The 18,858-nt window shown below is 42.0% G+C and overlaps 1 protein-coding gene across 5 annotated transcripts in view; it reads left to right on the plus strand.

Annotated features, from left to right (window-relative positions):
- The window catches only part of LOC120530814 (rootletin-like), a 133,467-nt gene that overhangs the window by 19,891 nt on the left and 94,718 nt on the right, over window positions 1–18,858 (plus strand). For 4 of the 5 annotated variants that reach the window (XM_039755448.1, XM_039755442.1, XM_039755447.1 and 1 more), the window contains exons 2-3: window positions 6,764–6,905; window positions 13,649–13,794. In XM_039755448.1, the coding sequence (XP_039611382.1) occupies window positions 13,660–13,794 (135 nt within the window). In that variant the 5' untranslated portion in view covers window positions 6,764–6,905; window positions 13,649–13,659. The remainder of the gene's footprint in view (window positions 1–6,763; window positions 6,906–13,648; window positions 13,795–18,858) is intronic. The other variant, XM_039755446.1, reaches the window with a different exon arrangement.

The following is an 18,858-nucleotide window of genomic DNA, read 5'->3' on the forward strand; positions in this document are numbered from 1 at the left end:
AGCCCCAAAATTTGATTGTGCATGTCCAGTAAATGGAAGGACGAACAAGCCTTGTACTGGTCTATGAGTGTGTTTGTGAGTTTGTGTCTTTTTTCAATTCTTTAACTTAACAAGGTCCTTATAAGTCAGTCCCAGATGGGCTGCTGGTCCATCACAGATCACGCAATTACACTGGAGTGGTCAATGATTCTAACATTATCTTGTTGAAATCCACAACAGGACGTGTTTAGATAGATAGATTGATACATTATTAATCCCAAGGGGAAACTAACAAGGTTTAGTGTTTAGTTTCTCATTTAGCTGAAAAGGAATTGTGTGACGTGTGTACGGAAAGTCCAGAAAGGAGTGGGTGGCCAGTTGACCATGGCCTCCTGGACTGTGACTGTGTCTGACCTAGTTTTTGATATTAATAATATAATAATACATTTTATTTATACAACACCTTTTCCATACTCAAGGCACGTCTAACCAACTGTGGACCCCTCTGCCCCTGAGGTTCATTTTCTACCTTGATGCTGCTGACGGGAGTTCTTGTATTCTTCTCCTCCATTGCAAATTTTTTATTGCTACAATCCATTAATGGACAGATGTTGCTGGGTTCCATTTATGTTATTCAGTCTCAAATGACATTGTTTTCTGTCTTTTTCAGCCAATCTGTGTGTTTACGTGTCTTCATTGTGTAGGTAGTAAATTTGTCCAGTTTGTTATTGCATTTACCTGAGAACTTGTTACAGCACCAGCGTCGGCACTCACTGAAGTGCGCTATACAAAACAAGCTGAATTAAAAGGAGTTGGACCACAGCATTGCACCTTCACTAGAGCAGGGGTCTCCATCTCCATTCCTGGAGGGCTGCAAGTTTTCATTCTAACCCTTTACTTAATTAGTGGCCAGTTTTTGCTGTGAATTAACTTCTTATTCCTTCATTTTAATTAGCGTACTATTTAGGACTCGGGCCCTTTAATTGCAGTGCATCCATAAAGTATTCACAGCGCATCACTTTTCCCACATTTTGTTATGTTACAGCCTTATTCCAAAATGGATTAAATTAATTTCTTTCCTCAGAATTCTGCACTGTATTTCTTTTTTCCTTAGTTAGCGGCCATACAATAATAAGATACAAAACAAGTCATCACATGACCAGCTAACCTGTGTCCATCAAAAAATAGCTGAAAATGAAGAATGGTGAAGGTCTCAGTAGTGTTGATCTGCTCTGGTCTGCAAAACATTTGATGGTGTTCTTAGAAAAAAGAAAATCACCAGTTTTGTAAATGTCTTCTGTGGTAGAATAAGAGCAAAAATGATCAATGGAATTTAATAACAGGTTTAATTAACAACAAGAATTGGCTTCTTATTAAGAAACCGGTTGGAGTGACATTGTTTGGCGTATGTATTCCCAATTTAGCTGATCATCTGCTGGCTCCCTTCAGATCTCTTCTTGTTTAGGTGCCATTCAGCAATTCAGAGGACTGAATGATAAAAAATCAAGTCAATTAAAATGAAGGGAAAAAAAGTTAATTAGCAGCAAAAACTGGTCACTAATAAGGAAAAAGGGTCCGAATGAAAACCCGCAGTTAGAGTAGCACTCCAGGAATGGAGTTGGAGACCCTTGCACTAGAGCACGGATGCCGGCACAGCAGCTTAACGAGTCCCAAGAAGTTCCATGTCTGTAGCCCCTTCATGGTGTTTAGTCATTGATGTGATACATTGGTGTTCTCACGGCACTGCCCACGGGGGTCACCATGTCTGCTTTTTTTTTTTCTTAATTCTAACTCATTTCTCAGATTGAGGCCATTTCCATCTTTCAGTGAAAATCCTCCTTGATTGTTTTACTTTGCCTACATATTATGTGCCCATTCTGTCACCGCTTCTGTCACATTGCTTACTGGATGTGACCCTATAAATACAGCCACAGTCTAGTCCTCATTGGATGAATCTGTGCCTCTCAAGTATTAGTTACTTTCAGTTGCGTCCATCAGCCACAACGTTAACACCACCGACCTATGAAGTGAATAACGTTGATTATCTCATTACAATGGCTCCTGTCAAGGGCCTGGATATAATGGCAGCAAGTGAACAGTCGGTTCTTGAAGGTGTTGTTTTGGAAGCAGGCAAGCTGAGCAAGCGTCAGGATTTGAGTGACTTGAACAAGGGCCAAATTGTGATGACTGGGTCAGAGCCTCTCCAAAATGGCAAGTCTAGTGGGGTGTTCCCAGTATGCAGTGGTTAGTATCTACCAAAAGTGGTCCAAAGAAGGACAACCGGTGAGCAGGTCATGGGTGCCCAAGGGTCATTGATGTGTGTGAGGAGCAAAGGCTAGTTCACCTGGTCCAATCCCACAGAACAGCTACTGGGGCACAGACTACTGAAAAACATAATGCTGGCCATGAGAGAGAGAGGTGTCAGGACACACAGTGCATCACAGTACTTGCAGATTGGCCAGAGCGCCCATGCTGACTCTTGTCTACTGCTGAATGTGTTTACAATGGGCAACTACGCGTCAGAACTGGACCATGGAGCAATGGGAGAAGCTGGCCTGGTCTGATGAAAGACGTTTTCTTTTAGTTCATGTGGATGGTCGGTTGTGTGTGCACAGCTTACCTGGAAAAGAGACACCAACAGGATGCACTATCTGAGTCAGATCTAAACCGTGATGCTCTGGTCAAAGTTCTGCTGGAAACCTTGAGCCCTGGCATTCATGTGGGTGTTACTTTGACACATGCCACCTACCTAAAGATTGCTGCACACCACGCACACACCCCTTCATGGTAACTGTATACCCTGATGGAAGTTGCCTCTCTCAGCATGATAATGTACCCTGCCACACTGCAAAAAATTTTGAGGAAAGGTTGGAGGAATGTGACAAAGAGTTCAAGGTGTTGACTTGGCCACCAAATTTCCCAGAACTCAAACCAATCGAGCATCTGTGGGAAATGCTGGTAAAACAAGTCCGAGCTATGAAGGGCCCACCTCGTAACTTGCTGGACTTTTAAAGGATCTGCTGCTAATTTCTTGGTGCCAGATGCCACAGGACACCTTCAGAGGTCTTGTGGAGTCCATACCTTAATGAGTCAGAGCTGTTTTGGCTTCACAAGAGGGGACCTACATAATATTAGGCGGGTGGTTTGAATGTTGTGGCTGATTGGTGTATAATACGAGTAGGTCCTAGTGCTGGTTTTCTGCTTCTTTTGCGTTTCACCCTGACTTCTGATCTTGATTAACGTCTTGCTTGTTGGTTTCTGGTTAACTAGTCATTTCTGACCTTTACTGTTTTGACTCTTGGTTTACCCTGACCACATCTTTTGCCTACGTACATCATCTCCAAGTCTTTTAGTTTCCTCACCATAATTGTTAGATTCTATAAATGTCTCAGAGAGCCTGTGCAACAGGATCAGTCACAAGGCTAGTAGGGTTGTGCAATATACTGGTAGTGAAAAGCCCAATTTTTTTTTTTGGATTTTGTTTTTATTAAAATCACATAACATTCCATACAAATAAGTCAAGTTTAACAAGACTTTGTTCGAAACAAATCAACCCCCACCCATGCGAAAGATAGCTAGGCCAGCAGAGTTAAAGTTTAGCTAGTACAAATAAGTACCGTATATGCTCACGTATAAGTCGGGTCTTGAAACCTGAATCAGAATCAGAACCCAACTTATACACCCGTTCAAAAATGTGACACTTTTTTTTTTTTTTATACATCTTCTTGCCTCCTCCAATCTCGCATCAGTTTTTCAGGCGCATCGAATTTTGTTGGATCAGCACAGTTACCAATTTCTTTCGCTACTTCAACGGCGTTTAATTTAAAACCAGCTTCATATTTTCTTCTGATCGAACGCTCCATCGTAGATAAGAGATACTCTTACGATAAAGGTGTATGAGGGTGTGAGATACAAAAAACACACATCAGTGCAAACGTCACTTCGGAATAGTTCGGGTATTACCGTGTGGTCACGTAGGCACAATACATAGAACAAAAAGACCGTGTGCTCCGTGGTTACTCTCTCAGGTGGGCGTTAGCATGTCATAATCTCTTGGACCAATAGTGTGAGTTTTCCGCATCTGACTTATGCGGCCAACATTATAAAATACCGGAAATCATACTGTAAAATCAAGTCTGAACTTATCCTCAAGTATATACGGTAAATAGTCAAAGTAAAAAATGAATAAAAATTAATAGAGTAAAAAAAAAAGAGGGGAGAGAATCTGCTTCCTCAATTAAAATGCTTATTCTAAAATGTTATTGATTATATTCTGCCAGGTTTTAGTAAAGATCCTCTAAGTGAGAATTCGATTTTTTCCAATTACAAATAGAATATAAAATCAGTTAGATAGATAGATAGATACTTTATTAATCCCAAGGGGAAATTCACATAATCCAGCAGCAGTATACTGATACAAAGAAACAATATTAAATAGTAATAAAAATGAAAAGAATTAAAATAAAATTAATGTTTGCATTTACTCCCCCGGGTGGAATTGAAGAGTCGCATAGTGTGGGGTCTCCTCAGTCTGTCAGTGGAGCAGGACGGTGACAAAAGTCTGTCACTGAAGCTACTCCTCTGCCTGGAGATGATCCTGTTCAGTGGATGCAGTGGATTCTTCATGATTGACAGGAGTTTGCTTAGCGCCCGTCGCTCTGCCACAGATGTTAAACTGTCCAACTTTAATCCTACAATGGAGCCTGCCTTCTTAACAAGTTTGTCCAGGCGTGAGGCATCTTTCATCTTTACCCACTGACATAAAATGGGAGAGTTAGGATTCTTCCAAATTAGCAAGATAAGTTTACGTGCCAATAGTGAAGTAAGAGCAATTACAGTTTGTTTATCCTTCTCCACTTTAAGCCCCTCTGTGAGCCCACCAAACACAGCTGTTAATGGGTTAGGAGGGATTGTGACAACAAGGCGGTCTAAAAGGCATTTGAAGATTCTGGTCCAGAATGATGTTAATTTGGCGCAGGCCCAAAACATGTGGCCCAGTGAGGCTGGAGCTCGATTGCAAAGTTCGCAGGTTGGATCTTACCCTGGAAACATTTTGGACAAATTTAAACGGGACAGATGTGCTCGATAGATCATTTTAAGTTGAATAATTGCATGCTTTGCACATATGGCGCTCGGGTCAATTCTCTGCATTGCTGCCTTCCATTCCCTTTCTGAGATGTTGAGTGAGAGATCCTTTTCTCACTGTACTGTTGGATCTTTGAAAGGGAGGGACCGTAAAATGTTTTCATATATTACGGAGACGCTGTCTGAGTCCTCACGACTGATCAGTATTTTTTCTGGCATAGAGGTAGGTGGGAGGTGAGAAAAATTGGGCAGGATTTGTTTAGCAAAGTTTCTAATTTGACGATAGTGAAAGAAATGTGTTGCTGGAAAGTTAAATTTGGAGTGTAATTGTTTGTAGGATGCAAAGACATTGTCTATGTACAGATCTCTAAGTGATTTAATCCCAAATGTTTTTAAGGACATTAAAAACTACATACGTTTGAGAGGGTGGGAAAAGGTGGTCCTCGTGCAGAGGTGCCACAGTTAAAAGCTTCTCTATCTTGAAGTGCTTCCTCCATTGGTTCCATATTCCGAGTGACTGAAGCACATTTGGGTTGTTAGTATGTTGGCAATGACGTCTTGTACTTCTTGTGATACAAAGCAAGGAATATAAAGACGTACTGCAGGATTTTATTTCTAATGTGGACCAAGCCTGTGTATGTTCATCTATTTATAGTTTGTGTATTTGCTGCCCAGTAATAAAACTGAAAGTTAGGTAGAGCCATGCCACCTTCTGCCTTAGGTCTTTGTAGGGTCGCCCTTTGGATACGTGGATGTTTTGAATTCCAAATAAATGAGGTTATGGTTGAATCTTTAATAATTTCTTAAAAAATGATTTATTGATGTATATTGTAATGTTTTGAAATAAAACAGATAGTTTCCAAGCATCTTGTGTAGTTGATTATTACGGCACCCACAGCTGCCAATCCTGTTCCCCCATGAAGCACCCTCGTCTTTGAACGGATCCATTAACATAAACACACTTGAGACTCCAAGAGGAGGCTGCTGTGATCCCGGCTGGATGTATGAGGAATTATCTGTTACTTGCTTTGGTAATGAATTGGTACCTGGCACTGAGTTCCGAAAGCTGGCATCAACACCAAAGTCTGAATTTTAGGCCTGATTCAGTATTGGTATCTAATCACTGGCCCATACTCACTCGCTCATTCCTCCTGGCCAGTTTAGAGTAGGCACTGATATAAAGGAGAGATTCCAAATTTTGATTTTTAATAAATTTGCAGATTGTTCTGGAAACATTTTTTCACTTTGTCATTATGGGCTATTAACTGTAGATTGATGGGCAAAAATGGCCATTTTAGAATTAAATGCACAACACAATAAAGTGTGCAGAAAGTGAATCTGCTGCATTTGTCCAAGGTTGCTTCTTGCCGACTGCCATGATTGTTTCTACCTCTTCAAGACTCTGAATTTAATCAAGTGGGATCAGGACGTGGACAGATGGATGAATGGCTGGCAGACCTGTGTCTCCTATATCTATCCTTCATAGTTTGGCTTTCTGTGTGGATACAGCAAGCTCAGGGGTGGTGGTCTCGAGTGCTTTGCTTCACTCCCATTTCTTTCACGTTTCCTCCGCTTACCCATTCACCTGTTCTCCTCCAATTATTCCTTTAGGAAACCGTCGCTTGCTTTTCTGTGCAGGAGACTTTGTAGTACACTTGACATCCTTTCACATCTGCCTCTTCATTTTCTTCTCTCCCAGAGGCTGGAGGAAAGCGTGTTGTCTTCCGGTGATGAGAAGAGCCTCACCTTGAGAGGAGAGTCGGACGATTTGCCGCCAACTCGGCTCCCTGCTCGGATCAGAGAGATTGTCACCAGGAATCTGACTGACCTTGCTGAACCCTGTGAGCGTTTTTTTTTTTTTTTTATTCCTTTCTCTTTTTTAGCTATTAAATGGGAGACAAGAAAAGATGACTGAAGGGAATAACAGTTCTTTAGATGTGGTAATAGTTTTAGTATTAGTTGAGATCATAAGTGGACACAAATTTAAACTAAAATTTTCACATTGAGAAGAAACTGAAGGAAATCGGGCCGAGACATATGAGAAAACAGCAGACCACTGAGTCCTGAGGAACTGGGTTTAGTTTTAAATGGTTCCGCCTTGAGATCTTTTCACATTTATTTAGTTACAAAGGTGAAGAAATCGAAAAATGGTACAGTTAAAATAAGCCAAACTTAATTGTGTTCCAAGACCGATTAAATCTTATACAGTGGTGTGAAAAACTATTTGCCCCCTTCCTGATTTCTTATTCTTTTGCATGTTTTTTCACACAAAATGTTTCTGACCATCAAACACACTTAACCATTAGTCAAATATAACACAAGTAAACACAAAATGCAGTTTTTAAATGATGGTTTTTATTATTTAGGGAGAAAAAAAAAATCCAAACCTACATGGCCCTGTGTGAAAAGTAATTGCCCCCTGAACCTAATAACTGGTTGGGCCACCCTTAGCAGCAATAACTGCAATCAAGCGTTTGCGATAACTTGCAATGAGTCTTTACAGCTCTGGAGGAATTTTGGCCCACTCATCTTTGCAGAATTGTTGTAATTCAGCTTTATTTGAGGGTTTTCTAGCATGAACCGCCTTTTTAAGGTCATGCCATAGCATCTCAATTGGATTCAGGTCAGGACTTTGACTAGGCCACTCCAAAGTCTTCATTTTGGTTTTCTTCAACCATTCAGAGGTGGATTTGCTGGTGTGTTTTGGGTCATTGTCCTGTTGCAGCACCCAAGATCGCTTCAGCTTGAGTTGACGAACAGATGGCCGGACATTCTCCTTCAGGATTTTTGGTAGACAGTAGAATTCATGGTTCCATCTATCACAGCAAGCCTTCCAGGTCCTGAAGCAGCAAAACAACCCCAGACCATCACACTACCACCACCATATTTTACTGTTGGTATGATGTTCTTTTTCTGAAATGCTGTGTTCCTTTTACGCCAGATGTAACGGCATTTGCCTTCCAAAAGTTCAACTTTTGTCTCATCAGTCCACAAGGTATTTTCCCAAAAGTCTTGGCAATCATTGAGATGTTTCTTAGCAAAATTGAGACGAGCCCTAATGTTCTTTTTGCTTAACAGTGGTTTGCGTCTTGGAAATCTGCCATACAGGCCGTTTTTGCCCAGTCTCTTTCTTATGGTGGAGTCGTGAACACTGACCTTAATTGAGGCAAGTGAGGCCTGCAGTTCTTTAGACGTTGTCCTGGGGTCTTTTGTGACCTCTCGGATGAGTCGCCTCTGCGCTCTTGGGGTAATTTTGGTCGGCCGGCCACTCCTGGGAAGGTTCACCACTGTTCCATGTTTTTGCCATTTGTGGATAATGGCTCTCGCTGTGGTTCACTGGAGTCCCAAAGCTTTAGAAATGGCTTTATAACCTTTACCAGACTGATAGATCTCAATGACTTCTGTTCTCATTTGTTCCTGAATTTCTTTGGATCTTGGCATGATGTCTAGCTTTTGAGGTGCTTTTGGTCTACTTCTCTGTGTCAGGCAGCTCCTATTGAAGTGATTTCTTGATTGAAACAGGTGTGGCAGTAATCAGGCCTGGGGTGGCTACGGAAATTGAACTCAGGTGTGATACACCACAGTTAGGTGATTTTTGAACAAGGGGGCAATTACTTTTTCACACAGGGCCATGTAGGTTTGGATTTTTTTTTCTCCCTAAATAATAAAAACCATCATTTTAAAAACTGCATTTTGTGTTTACTTGTGTTATATTTGACTAATGGTTTAATGTGTTTGATGATCAGAAACATTTTGTGTGACAAACATGCAAAAGAATAAGAAATCAGGAAGGGGGCAAATAGTTTTTCACACCACTGTACTTCTTGGGAAAAGCCGGTATAATCTCAGCCAGTGTTAACTCACCAATTGAATGTCCTGTGAGGAAAAAATGTTAAGAGATATTCAGGAGAAAAATAGAAATCACTAATTAGTAGTAATAGTAGTAGTGTTAGTGTGTGGCGGAAACTTATTTTTGGGAACCGATGAGTTCCTGTACGATGTTAGGCCCTGGACCACTTGTGGTCCCTGGCCAGTTTTGTGGGTTCCGTTTCCACCGCACAACAGGACCCGTAACCTTTATGCCAAATATGTGATGTGCAAAGGTGGGTTGCAGGTTAAATAGTTGACTCCATTTCTGTCACTGCTTTGACACGGCTATGAAGAATGATGTGGTGCGATTGGGAGTTTACAGGGGACCACCACCCTGATTGCTTCGATGTGACATGGAGGCTGGAGTAAGGTGGCGCTTTTTGGAGTAATACAGTATCTGCTTTAGAACTGATTTGGGACCGGTACTGAGATCTGAAAGCTGGTATCGACACCAAACTCAAAATTTTAGCACCCATCCTACACTAGCAGTACCTGTGTAAACTCTCACAGAAATTTCTCATCCAAAATTAATAATGAATCACGTACAGACGAGTACAGAAGAAGCTGTAGTGAGTCTGACCATGTGGATTAAGATACACACACACATACAATATCTCACAAAAGTGAGTACACCCCTCAAATTTTTGTAAATATTTTATCATATCTTTTCATAGGACAACACTGAAGATATGGCACTTTGATACAATGTAAAGTAGTCCGTGTGCAGCTTGTATCACAGTGTCCCCTCAAAATAACTCCACACACAGCCATTAATGTCTAAACCGTTGGCGACAAAAGTGAGTACACTCCTAAGTGAAAAATGTCCAAATTGTGCCCAATTAGCCATTTTCCCTTCCTGGTGTCATGTGACTCGTTAGTGTTATAAGGTCTCAGGTGTGTTAAATTTGCTGTTATCGCTCTCACACTCTCTCTCTCATACTGGTCACTGGAAGTTCAACATGGCACCTCATGGAAAAGAACTCTCTGAGGATCTGAAAAAAAGAATTGTTACTCTACATAAAGATGGCCGAGGCTATAAGAAGATTGCCAGCACCCTGAAACTGAGCTGCAGCACGGTGGCCAAGACCATGCGGCGGTTTAACAGGACAGGTTCCACTCAGAAGAGGCCTCGTCATGGTCGACCAAAGAAGTGGAGTGCACATGCTCAGCGTCATATCCAAAGGTTGTCTTTTGAAAATAGATGTATGAGTGCTGCCAGCATTGCTGCAAAGGTTGAAGGGGTGGGAGGTCAGCCTGTCAGTGCTCAGACCATACGCCCACCGCACCCGGCATCAAATTGGTCTGCATGGCTGTCGTCCCAGAAGGAAGCCTCTTCTAAAGATGATGCACAAGAAAGCCTGCAAGCAGTTTGCTGAAGACAAGCAGACTACGGACGTGGATTACTGGAACCATGTCCTGTGGTCTGATGAGACCAAGATAAACTTATTTGGTTCAGATGGTGTCAAGCGTGTGTGGTGGCAACCAGGTGAGGAGTACAAAGACAAGTGTGTCTTGCCTACAGTCAAGCATGGTGGTGGGAGTGTCATGGTTTAGTGGCTGCGTTAGTGCTGCCGGCACTGGGGAGCTACCGTTCACTGAGGGAACCATGAATGCCAACATGTACTGTGACATACTGAAGCAGAGCGTGATCTCTTCCCTTCGGAAACTGGGCCGCAGGTCAGTATTCCAACATGATAACGACCCCAAACACACCTCCAAGACGACCACTGCCTTGCTAAAGAAACTGAGGGTAATGGTGCTGGACTGGCCAAAAATGTCTCCAGACCTAAACCCTATTGAACATCTGTAGGGCATCCTCAAATGGAAGGTGGAGGAGCGCAAGGTCTCTAAAATCCACCAGCTCCGTGATGTCGTCATGGAGGAGTGGAAGAGGATTCCAGTGGCAACCTGTGAAGCTCTAGTGAACTCCATGCCCAGTCCTGGAAAATAATGGTGGCCACACAAAATATTGACACTTTGGGCACAATTTGGACATTTTTCACTTAGGGCTGTACTCACTTTTATTGCCAGCGGTTTAGACATTAATGGCTGTGTGTTGAGTTATTTTGACGGGACAGCAAATTTACACTGTTATGCAAGCTGTACACGGACTACTTTACATTGTATCAAAGAGTCATATCTTCAGTGTTGTCCCATGAAAAGATATGATAAAATATTTACAAACATGTGAGGGGTGCACTCACTTTTGTGAGATACTGTACATTAAGCTACAGTCAGTGCATTACAGAATCATAATAATAACACTCTAACGTGGCACATATTACGTTTACAAATACACACAGTAGATGATGTATCCAGAGGTGTCACCTGACGTTCTATCTACGATGGACTCCAAAAGCCTGGTCACTGAACCTTTCGTTCCAACGTTTCCAGAGTATGCTGGTCTGTGACCAAGAATGGCATCTAGCATGCAAAACCATTTGTTGGTTTTTCTGTCAGAACCACTTTACTGTTACAGTCTTTCATTTTTCTTCGTAGTCTTGTTTTAATGTTTGCTTTGTGCTCTCCCCCATCATAATCTATCGCCTATGGGGGAGCAGCGAAACCTTTAGATTCATCAGAAATTTCTCTGATAAAGAAAATTATTGATATCTTGATGATGGGTGTGGGTCTGTCTGTGTCAGTGGGTCAGCGTTTCTTGAGGAAGGTCTTGAGCTAAAATGGCTAGACGGTACAATACCAAACTGAAAACTTAAGCCTGTTCTGAGATGACGATGATGTGCTTATTCGTTTTTGAGCCGAATCGTGCAAGAGAAAGAGGCACTGGAGAGGAGCCCTCAAATACTGTAATTCTGCAATTAATTATGAATTCTTCTCGTCCATTTCTATCGTAATGACCTATTTTATGATCAGAAATATCAGCATCAGACCGGTAAATAATTTACTGAAATGTTAGAGAATAATTCGGGCAACTTGGTTCCTAGGGTGTTAAGCCTACTGATGCTCACGTCCGAATTGCTCACGATGCTGTCTTGTGTTGTTGTGAATTCCCAGTTCAGCCAAATTTGACACAATGTTTATCATTTTAGATTCGGACTCCAATTCCTTTTGAATATCATCCTCCCCGAACACACTCCTGAATTTTTATCTGTCCATTTTGCTGTATTGCATACTGATAACGCTCAAATGTCTAAACTTCTAACAGATTTGTAAGGTGGCACCAGTGGTTATGGTCAACCAATCGGCACAATCCATCTCCCTGAGCCCCTCCCACAATAATTGCTGGTTGGATGAAAAGTACTTGCCGAGGAGCTATAGGCTGTTCTGTTTCAGCCAGGATTCCATTCCTGACTGGGGTTCAGATCTTTATTTTATGTCTTTTTTTGTCCATTTTTGATACATATGATTAAATTTATATTGCTTGTGTTTATTTGTATTCTTTGTTTTTCATTTCTGTGTATAAATGCCTTGGTTTTGTTCCATGTGTTTTATGGGTGGTCCCTCAAGACGTCGGCCCTCCTGTCAATCACCTGCAGAAATTGTCCTCCGGCCTTTTAAATTCAGAGGGTCTCCCACAGTTCCCGGTGGTTCATTCTGGTGATTTTCTATGTTTCTGCTGTGCTTTCTGATCTATTTGGATTTCTGACCTTGTGCCCTCGCTTTGGATCTGTGATTTATTGGACTGTGTGTGCTTGGGATTGCCTTATTGTTTAGGCACATCCTTTATGCCTTTTGTGCTTTTTGGAGCGTCATTGTTTGACAGAGCACTTTTGTGGACCATACACCATTTTGATTTTGTTAAAGTTCTGTGTTTGCCTTTCTTTCTTGCTGGGTTTGACAGTTTCCCCCCTCTAGTGGGCATTTTTGAAAGTACTTTTTTTGGGACTAGCGTGGCTTGGGGACTCCTGCCAGGAGCTACAAATGACCCGAGTTCCCATTGTGGAAATGCTACAAAAATTTGGGACCCTCTAAAAGTGTCTGGTTCTTGAAAAAGAGGGAAAGCACCTAATGTCATGTGTAAAGAGTCCAGTGACATTCTTACTTACATGTCTGACCAACATACAACACAACACCATTAAAACAAGAATATATTCAAATGAAGAACTTTGTTTTATTTAAATGAAAACGCAAATCAGCTTACCTGTTGGTATATACATAGGCCAGTTATTAATACTGAACAGAACTGCCATCATTGACTAAACGATTTAGCCAATTCTAAAGTCAAATGAGGGCGGCACGGTGGCGCAGTGGGTAGCGCTGCTGCCTCGCAGTAAGGTTTGCTTCCTGGGTCCTCCCTTCGTGGAGTTTGCATGTTCTCCCCATGACTGCGTGGGTTTCCTCCGGGTGCTCCGGTTTCCTTCCATGGTCCAAAGACATGGAGGTTAGGTGCATTGGTGATTCTAAATTGTCCCTAGTGCTTGTGTGTGTGTGCGCCCTGCGGTGGGCTGGTGTCCTGCCCGGGGTTTGTTTCCTGCCTTGTGCCCTGTGTAGGCTGGGATTGGCTCCAGCAGACCCCCGTGACCCTGAAGTTATGATATAGCGGGTTGGATAATGGATTGATAAAGTCAAATGATACGTTAAGTTAAATGGCTGGAGGGAGTATCAAAGGGAATAATGATATAATAAGAACAAAGGCAGGAGAAAATCGTGTTAGGCTGGAGAATGTTGGAAGAAGACAATGTAAAGTGAATTAAAATTTGCTTAGCCTTCTAAGCCCAATGCCTTGCCACTTACTTCTTATGTTTGCTTACAGCCCCCACAGCCATGGCGTCCGTTTTGTCACTTCAAGAGGAGAATCGGATCCTTCAGCAGGAGCTATCACGGGTAGAAGACCTTCTGGCCCAGAGCCGGGCTGACCGTGATGAGCTGGCGATCAAGTACAGCGCGATTAGCGAAAGGGTGAGTGGACCCTGCTGTCAGTCTTCCCGAGGGTGTCATTTTTTTCTTCTCTGACTTTGTGAATTTTTGGGAAGCCTGTTGTGTAAAGAGCATTAATCGAGGTTAAGCATGTAATGCAGCCTCCCATACAGCAGAGGGAGCACAACATTGTGGTTATGTGCTCTGGAAGCCAGTTTTCTGTTCTGTTCTTGATGAAGCTACCTTGTAATCCTTCTGAAAATCATTTCAGAGGGCTTATTCAGTATACAAATTAATTTATTTGAGTTAAGGTAATTTCACATTAGGCAACTCTTCTGGCAATTTTTAGATGTTGCCTTCATTTACATAACCTTAGAGAGTCCGAGGTAGTCGGCAGTTGGCCGCCACGAAGGCAGTCGTGCAATGTGGTACACCCAGCAACTCACTCTGACATAATGAAATAAGTCTGATTGTGTCTTGTAGTAGTTGTAGGGGTGAGCTGTGTGTATGTTAAGAGCTGACAGGCAATGGCTACTTATCAAGAAGTACAATGCATATATCACAACAATGAAGACTTAGAAATGCAGGTGTTTTGGACCTCACAAACAGAAGAGAAGCTTGTCTATCTGTTGTCTTGTGTTTTATACATGCTGACAAAATGGATAAAAAGAATGAAAAGAGCAGAGATTGTGTCCGAACTCACTGTAGCTGTTAACCCTTTGTACAACGCCAGCTCCGTCAGGCAGCACGTTATTGGCTGTCGCAATAAGGGTCAAGCACTGCTGTGCTGTACGATCGGCACACAGTTGTGAAATATGACACACCCAGCGATTTTCAGGTGTGTACTGACAAGAACAGCAGCTGCATAATCGACAATTCTGCCATGCCCAATGACTAGAAAAACTCCTAAACCTAGAATGGTGGATCCGTGAGGCAACAACACTAAACGTGGTACCAGTGTGCCAGCCAGTAGCACATTTCATTAACATCTCATAGTGAAAGAAGGGCAAGAGTGATCCCTGAATAACCTGAAGGACTTTAATTTAGAAGCCCTGAACCTGCAGGGTGTCACAGCAGGGGAGGATTTCTGAGCTTGGGTCACTGGCTTGGTGCTATGGCTGTCGTTTTCAGAAGTAGGCATGGCTGGCATGTGGAGACTTGCCTGCTCTGATGAACCTTGCATAATTATTTCGACTTTTCTTGTTTTGTGGAAACACTAAACGTCTGTTGGCATTTTCCCCATGTTGCTTTGGCTACATTCACTCATTCATAACCTGAGCCCTGCTTTCTTCAAACGATTAAATTGTGGAGTTTTTGTTTTAATCCTGCCATCTGGATTCAGGTATTTTCCTTCTGTCCGCGTTTACCAAATAGCAACAAGTTCCGTTGGAGTTTAATTGGTGATAAAACATTTGTGGCAAAAGGCTAGTTTTGCTCTTATGGTTACTCCTCATAGGACATATGGTTTGTCTAGGGGTCTGGCTGGAATGGAACTTATGGCATGTGGGTTGGTTTTGACATTTATGGACCCTCATGTAGTGCGCTTTGTTTTCCATTGGTCCCATTCTTTATGTTTAGACAGTCTGCCTATTCATATTAATAAATATAAGTGTCTGTGTGTCTGTCCGGCTACTGCATCACAAACATTAACACTGCTTTTATGAATCCCATGCCAAATGGCATGTAACAGAGACATATGCATTGCACGGCCTGCGCCACCACCACCTACTCAAACCATCATGATGCACCAACATTCATGGACTGAAAGCCAGAAGTCTACGTGACCATCATCATCAGGTCCTTCCATGAAAACCCTAAATACAAAGAGGACTGTTTGACTTATGTTAGGTAGATTGCCCAGAGGGGACTGGGCGGTCTCGTGGTCTGGAACCCCTACAGATTTTATTTTTTTCTCCAGCCTTTGGAGTTTTTTTTTGTTTTTTCTGTCCACCCTGGCCATCGGACCTTACTTATTCTATGTTAATTAATGTTGACTTATGTTTATTTTTTATTGTGTCTTCTATTTTTCTATTCATTTTGTAAAGCACTTTGAGCTACATTTTTTTGTATGAATATGTGCTATATAAATAAATGTTGATTGATTGATTGATTGTCATTCCAATGGATGGCGCATCACAAACATTAACACTACTTTTACGAATTCCATTTCAAATGGCATATAATAGAGTCATATGAATTGCATTTGTTACTTCAACAGATGACGCATCACAAACTTTAACATTGCTTTTATGAGTCCCATGTCAAATGGCGCGTAACAGAATCATACTCATTGCATGGTGTACTGCAAATGGTATTGTTGAGGTCTTCATTAATTATTTAGATTTCAACCTGTCTTAGACTGTCCATTTTATTACTACAAATGTTTTTGATGACCCCTCTGTTGAAATGTCAAATTCAGTGCATTTTATTACTACATGCATCACAAAATACATTCCAACAAATGGTGCACTGCAAACATTAACGCTGAGGTCCATGTTGATTCCTTAGATCTCGACCCGTCTTAAACGGGCAGCACAGCTAGTGAAATTCAGAATTCGTTTAGAGGTTTGGCTGTCCACAGAGCCCATGATTTTTGAGCGGGTCTGCTTGTCCAATGGACAGTTGTTGGGTATAGACCCCGTGATTTGTATATGAGATGTTATCTCCCATGTTATGAGACACATTGTCTATGAGGATTATTGTGAGTTAAACAGGGACCAGGAGATGAAAATGTGCACCCAAATTCATTGCAGGGGACACAGGTGTCCAGATTGAGGCATTGCTTGAAGGCGAGATTCTTGACCAATGATGGAGGGGGAGAGGTGGAGCTTCAATTTAAAAAGTCAATGCCATGTGACTTGTGTTACCTGTTTCTGATGTGTGCTGATTTAGCAATATTTCAACAGAAAATGCATTTGTTTTTGCACATTTTGTGCACAGGACTCGATAACCGACACTTGGATTAGGCAACACATCGACACATTGATCGGCACTGCCTTGTATTATGTCATACATTTTTTTAAAATTTCCATTGTGCATGAAAACATGAAATTAAAAATGTTTGCTAGAAACTACATGGGGTACGAAACATATAAAAAATATTTCTGAGTGGGGTATTCTTTTAAGGGATTGTCTTCTTTCCAAGAATTTTGTTGCTTGCTAATGGAGTTTCTTGTTGGTCCCAGTAATCTGGTAGGCAGCTTTTCATAGCAACATCTTCCTTGTGTTGTCTGAACACATTATTCACTTGAGGTGGCTATGCAATACCCTTGTAGGATACTGTAGATTTTTGAGCCATTTTTAATGTACCTTTCAGCAGTATGTACTGTATTATTTTTTTTTTTTCGATTTAGTGAAGCAGGCGTGTGTGCTGACTTTTGGGCTTCATAATACAATGACAAGCTGGATGATGGCAGAGTGCATGAGCTGTCTTAAGTCCCCAAGTCGTCTTAAGCATGCTGACATGTGCGTATCACAGCTTTCTGCATTCACAGACGCCTACGCGACACAACTACCAGTGACCTACTGGTCAAGGTTAAGGTAATGTGGGCAGCACATTTACTAGAAAACATGACCGTGTCCTCAGAAATAAAGCCCCTGACCCCTAGGCTACCTTCTGTTGGATTAACTCTCTGAGAAAAACGTCACGAGAGGTTAGTGATGTGAGGTAACGGCGTCTCTCATTGAAGTGTTTTGAAATTTTGAAGGAATTCTTCTAATAGTGGGTGACTTAAACTCTTCTATAATAATTTTTTCTGCTTTCATCCACTCAGAGACCAGGCTTTGATTTTTTTTTTTTTTTCGGTCAATGGTGTTATGGTGCAGGGCTGCCATTTTATAGCAAATATATACGATGGATTCAGAAAACAGGTAGACCCCTTCACTTTCTGCACACTTTATTGAGGTGTACATTGAATTTTAAACAGATCCATTTGCCATTTTTGCCTATCAAACTATACTCATTAACCCATAATGACAAAGTGAAAATATGTTTTCAGAAAGTGTCATTGTCATGTCATTTGCTAACCTGCTTAATCCAGACCAGTGCTGCTGGAGTGGCTGTAGCCTATCCCAGACTTTAACAGACAGGAGCAAACCCTGACCAGGATGCCAGTCGATCGTAGGGTGAACACACTCACATATACACCCAAACACCAAACACACACTAAGGCCAATTTAACATCGTCAGTTCACCTAACATGATGTCTTAGGACCGTGGGAGGAAGCTGGAGCTCTCCTAACTGTGAGGCAGCCACCATGCCGCCCCTGTTTTCGGAAATGTCTGCGACTTTATTAAAACTCCAAAACTGAAATCTCTCATTCATTGATGTACTCAGACCCTTAACTCAGTACTTTGTCGAAGCCCCTTTGACAGCGATTCCCGCTGCAAGTCTTCTTGGTAAGTCTCTACAAGCTTTGTAAACCGGGCTTTGTCCAATTTATAGACAGTAATTCTTCCTGGCAGATCCTCTCAGGCTCCATTAGATTGGATGCCATTGTGAGGTCTCTCCAAACATGTGCTTTGGGGTTGAAGTCTGGGCTTTGACTGACCCTCTTTAGGACAGTCACAGGCGTATCCCAAAGCCACTTCTTTGTTGTCTTAGCTGTATGCTTTAAGTCATCGTTGGGCTGAACCGTCAACCCACTCCGGAGTAGGTGGTCTTCAAGGACCTCTCTGTATTTGACTTCATTCTGACCAGTCTTCCATTCCCTGCCACTGAAAAGCACCCTACAGTATAACACTGCCACCACCATGTTTTACCATAGGGATGGTATTAGGTAGGTGATGATCAGTGTCTGGTCTTTGCTGCACATAGTGCTTGGAGTTATGTCTCATCAAACCAAAGTGTCTGTTTTTCTCATGCCCTCAGAGTCCTTTAAACTGTCATATGCCTTTTATTCAAGAGTGGCTTCCATTTAGCCACTCTACAATAAATGTCTGATTGGTGGAGATGGTCATCTTTCTGACAGTTTCTCCCATATCCGCAGAAACTCTGCTAGAGTGACCATTGGGTTCCCAGTCACTTCACTGACCAAGGACCTTCTTCATATTTTGGCCAAGTGGCCAAATCTACAAAAGTTACACATTTCTTCATTTTTCACAAC

The sequence above is a fragment of the Polypterus senegalus genome, chromosome 6 (assembly GCF_016835505.1).
Source record: "Polypterus senegalus isolate Bchr_013 chromosome 6, ASM1683550v1, whole genome shotgun sequence".
Taxonomy (NCBI): domain Eukaryota; kingdom Metazoa; phylum Chordata; class Cladistia; order Polypteriformes; family Polypteridae; genus Polypterus; species Polypterus senegalus.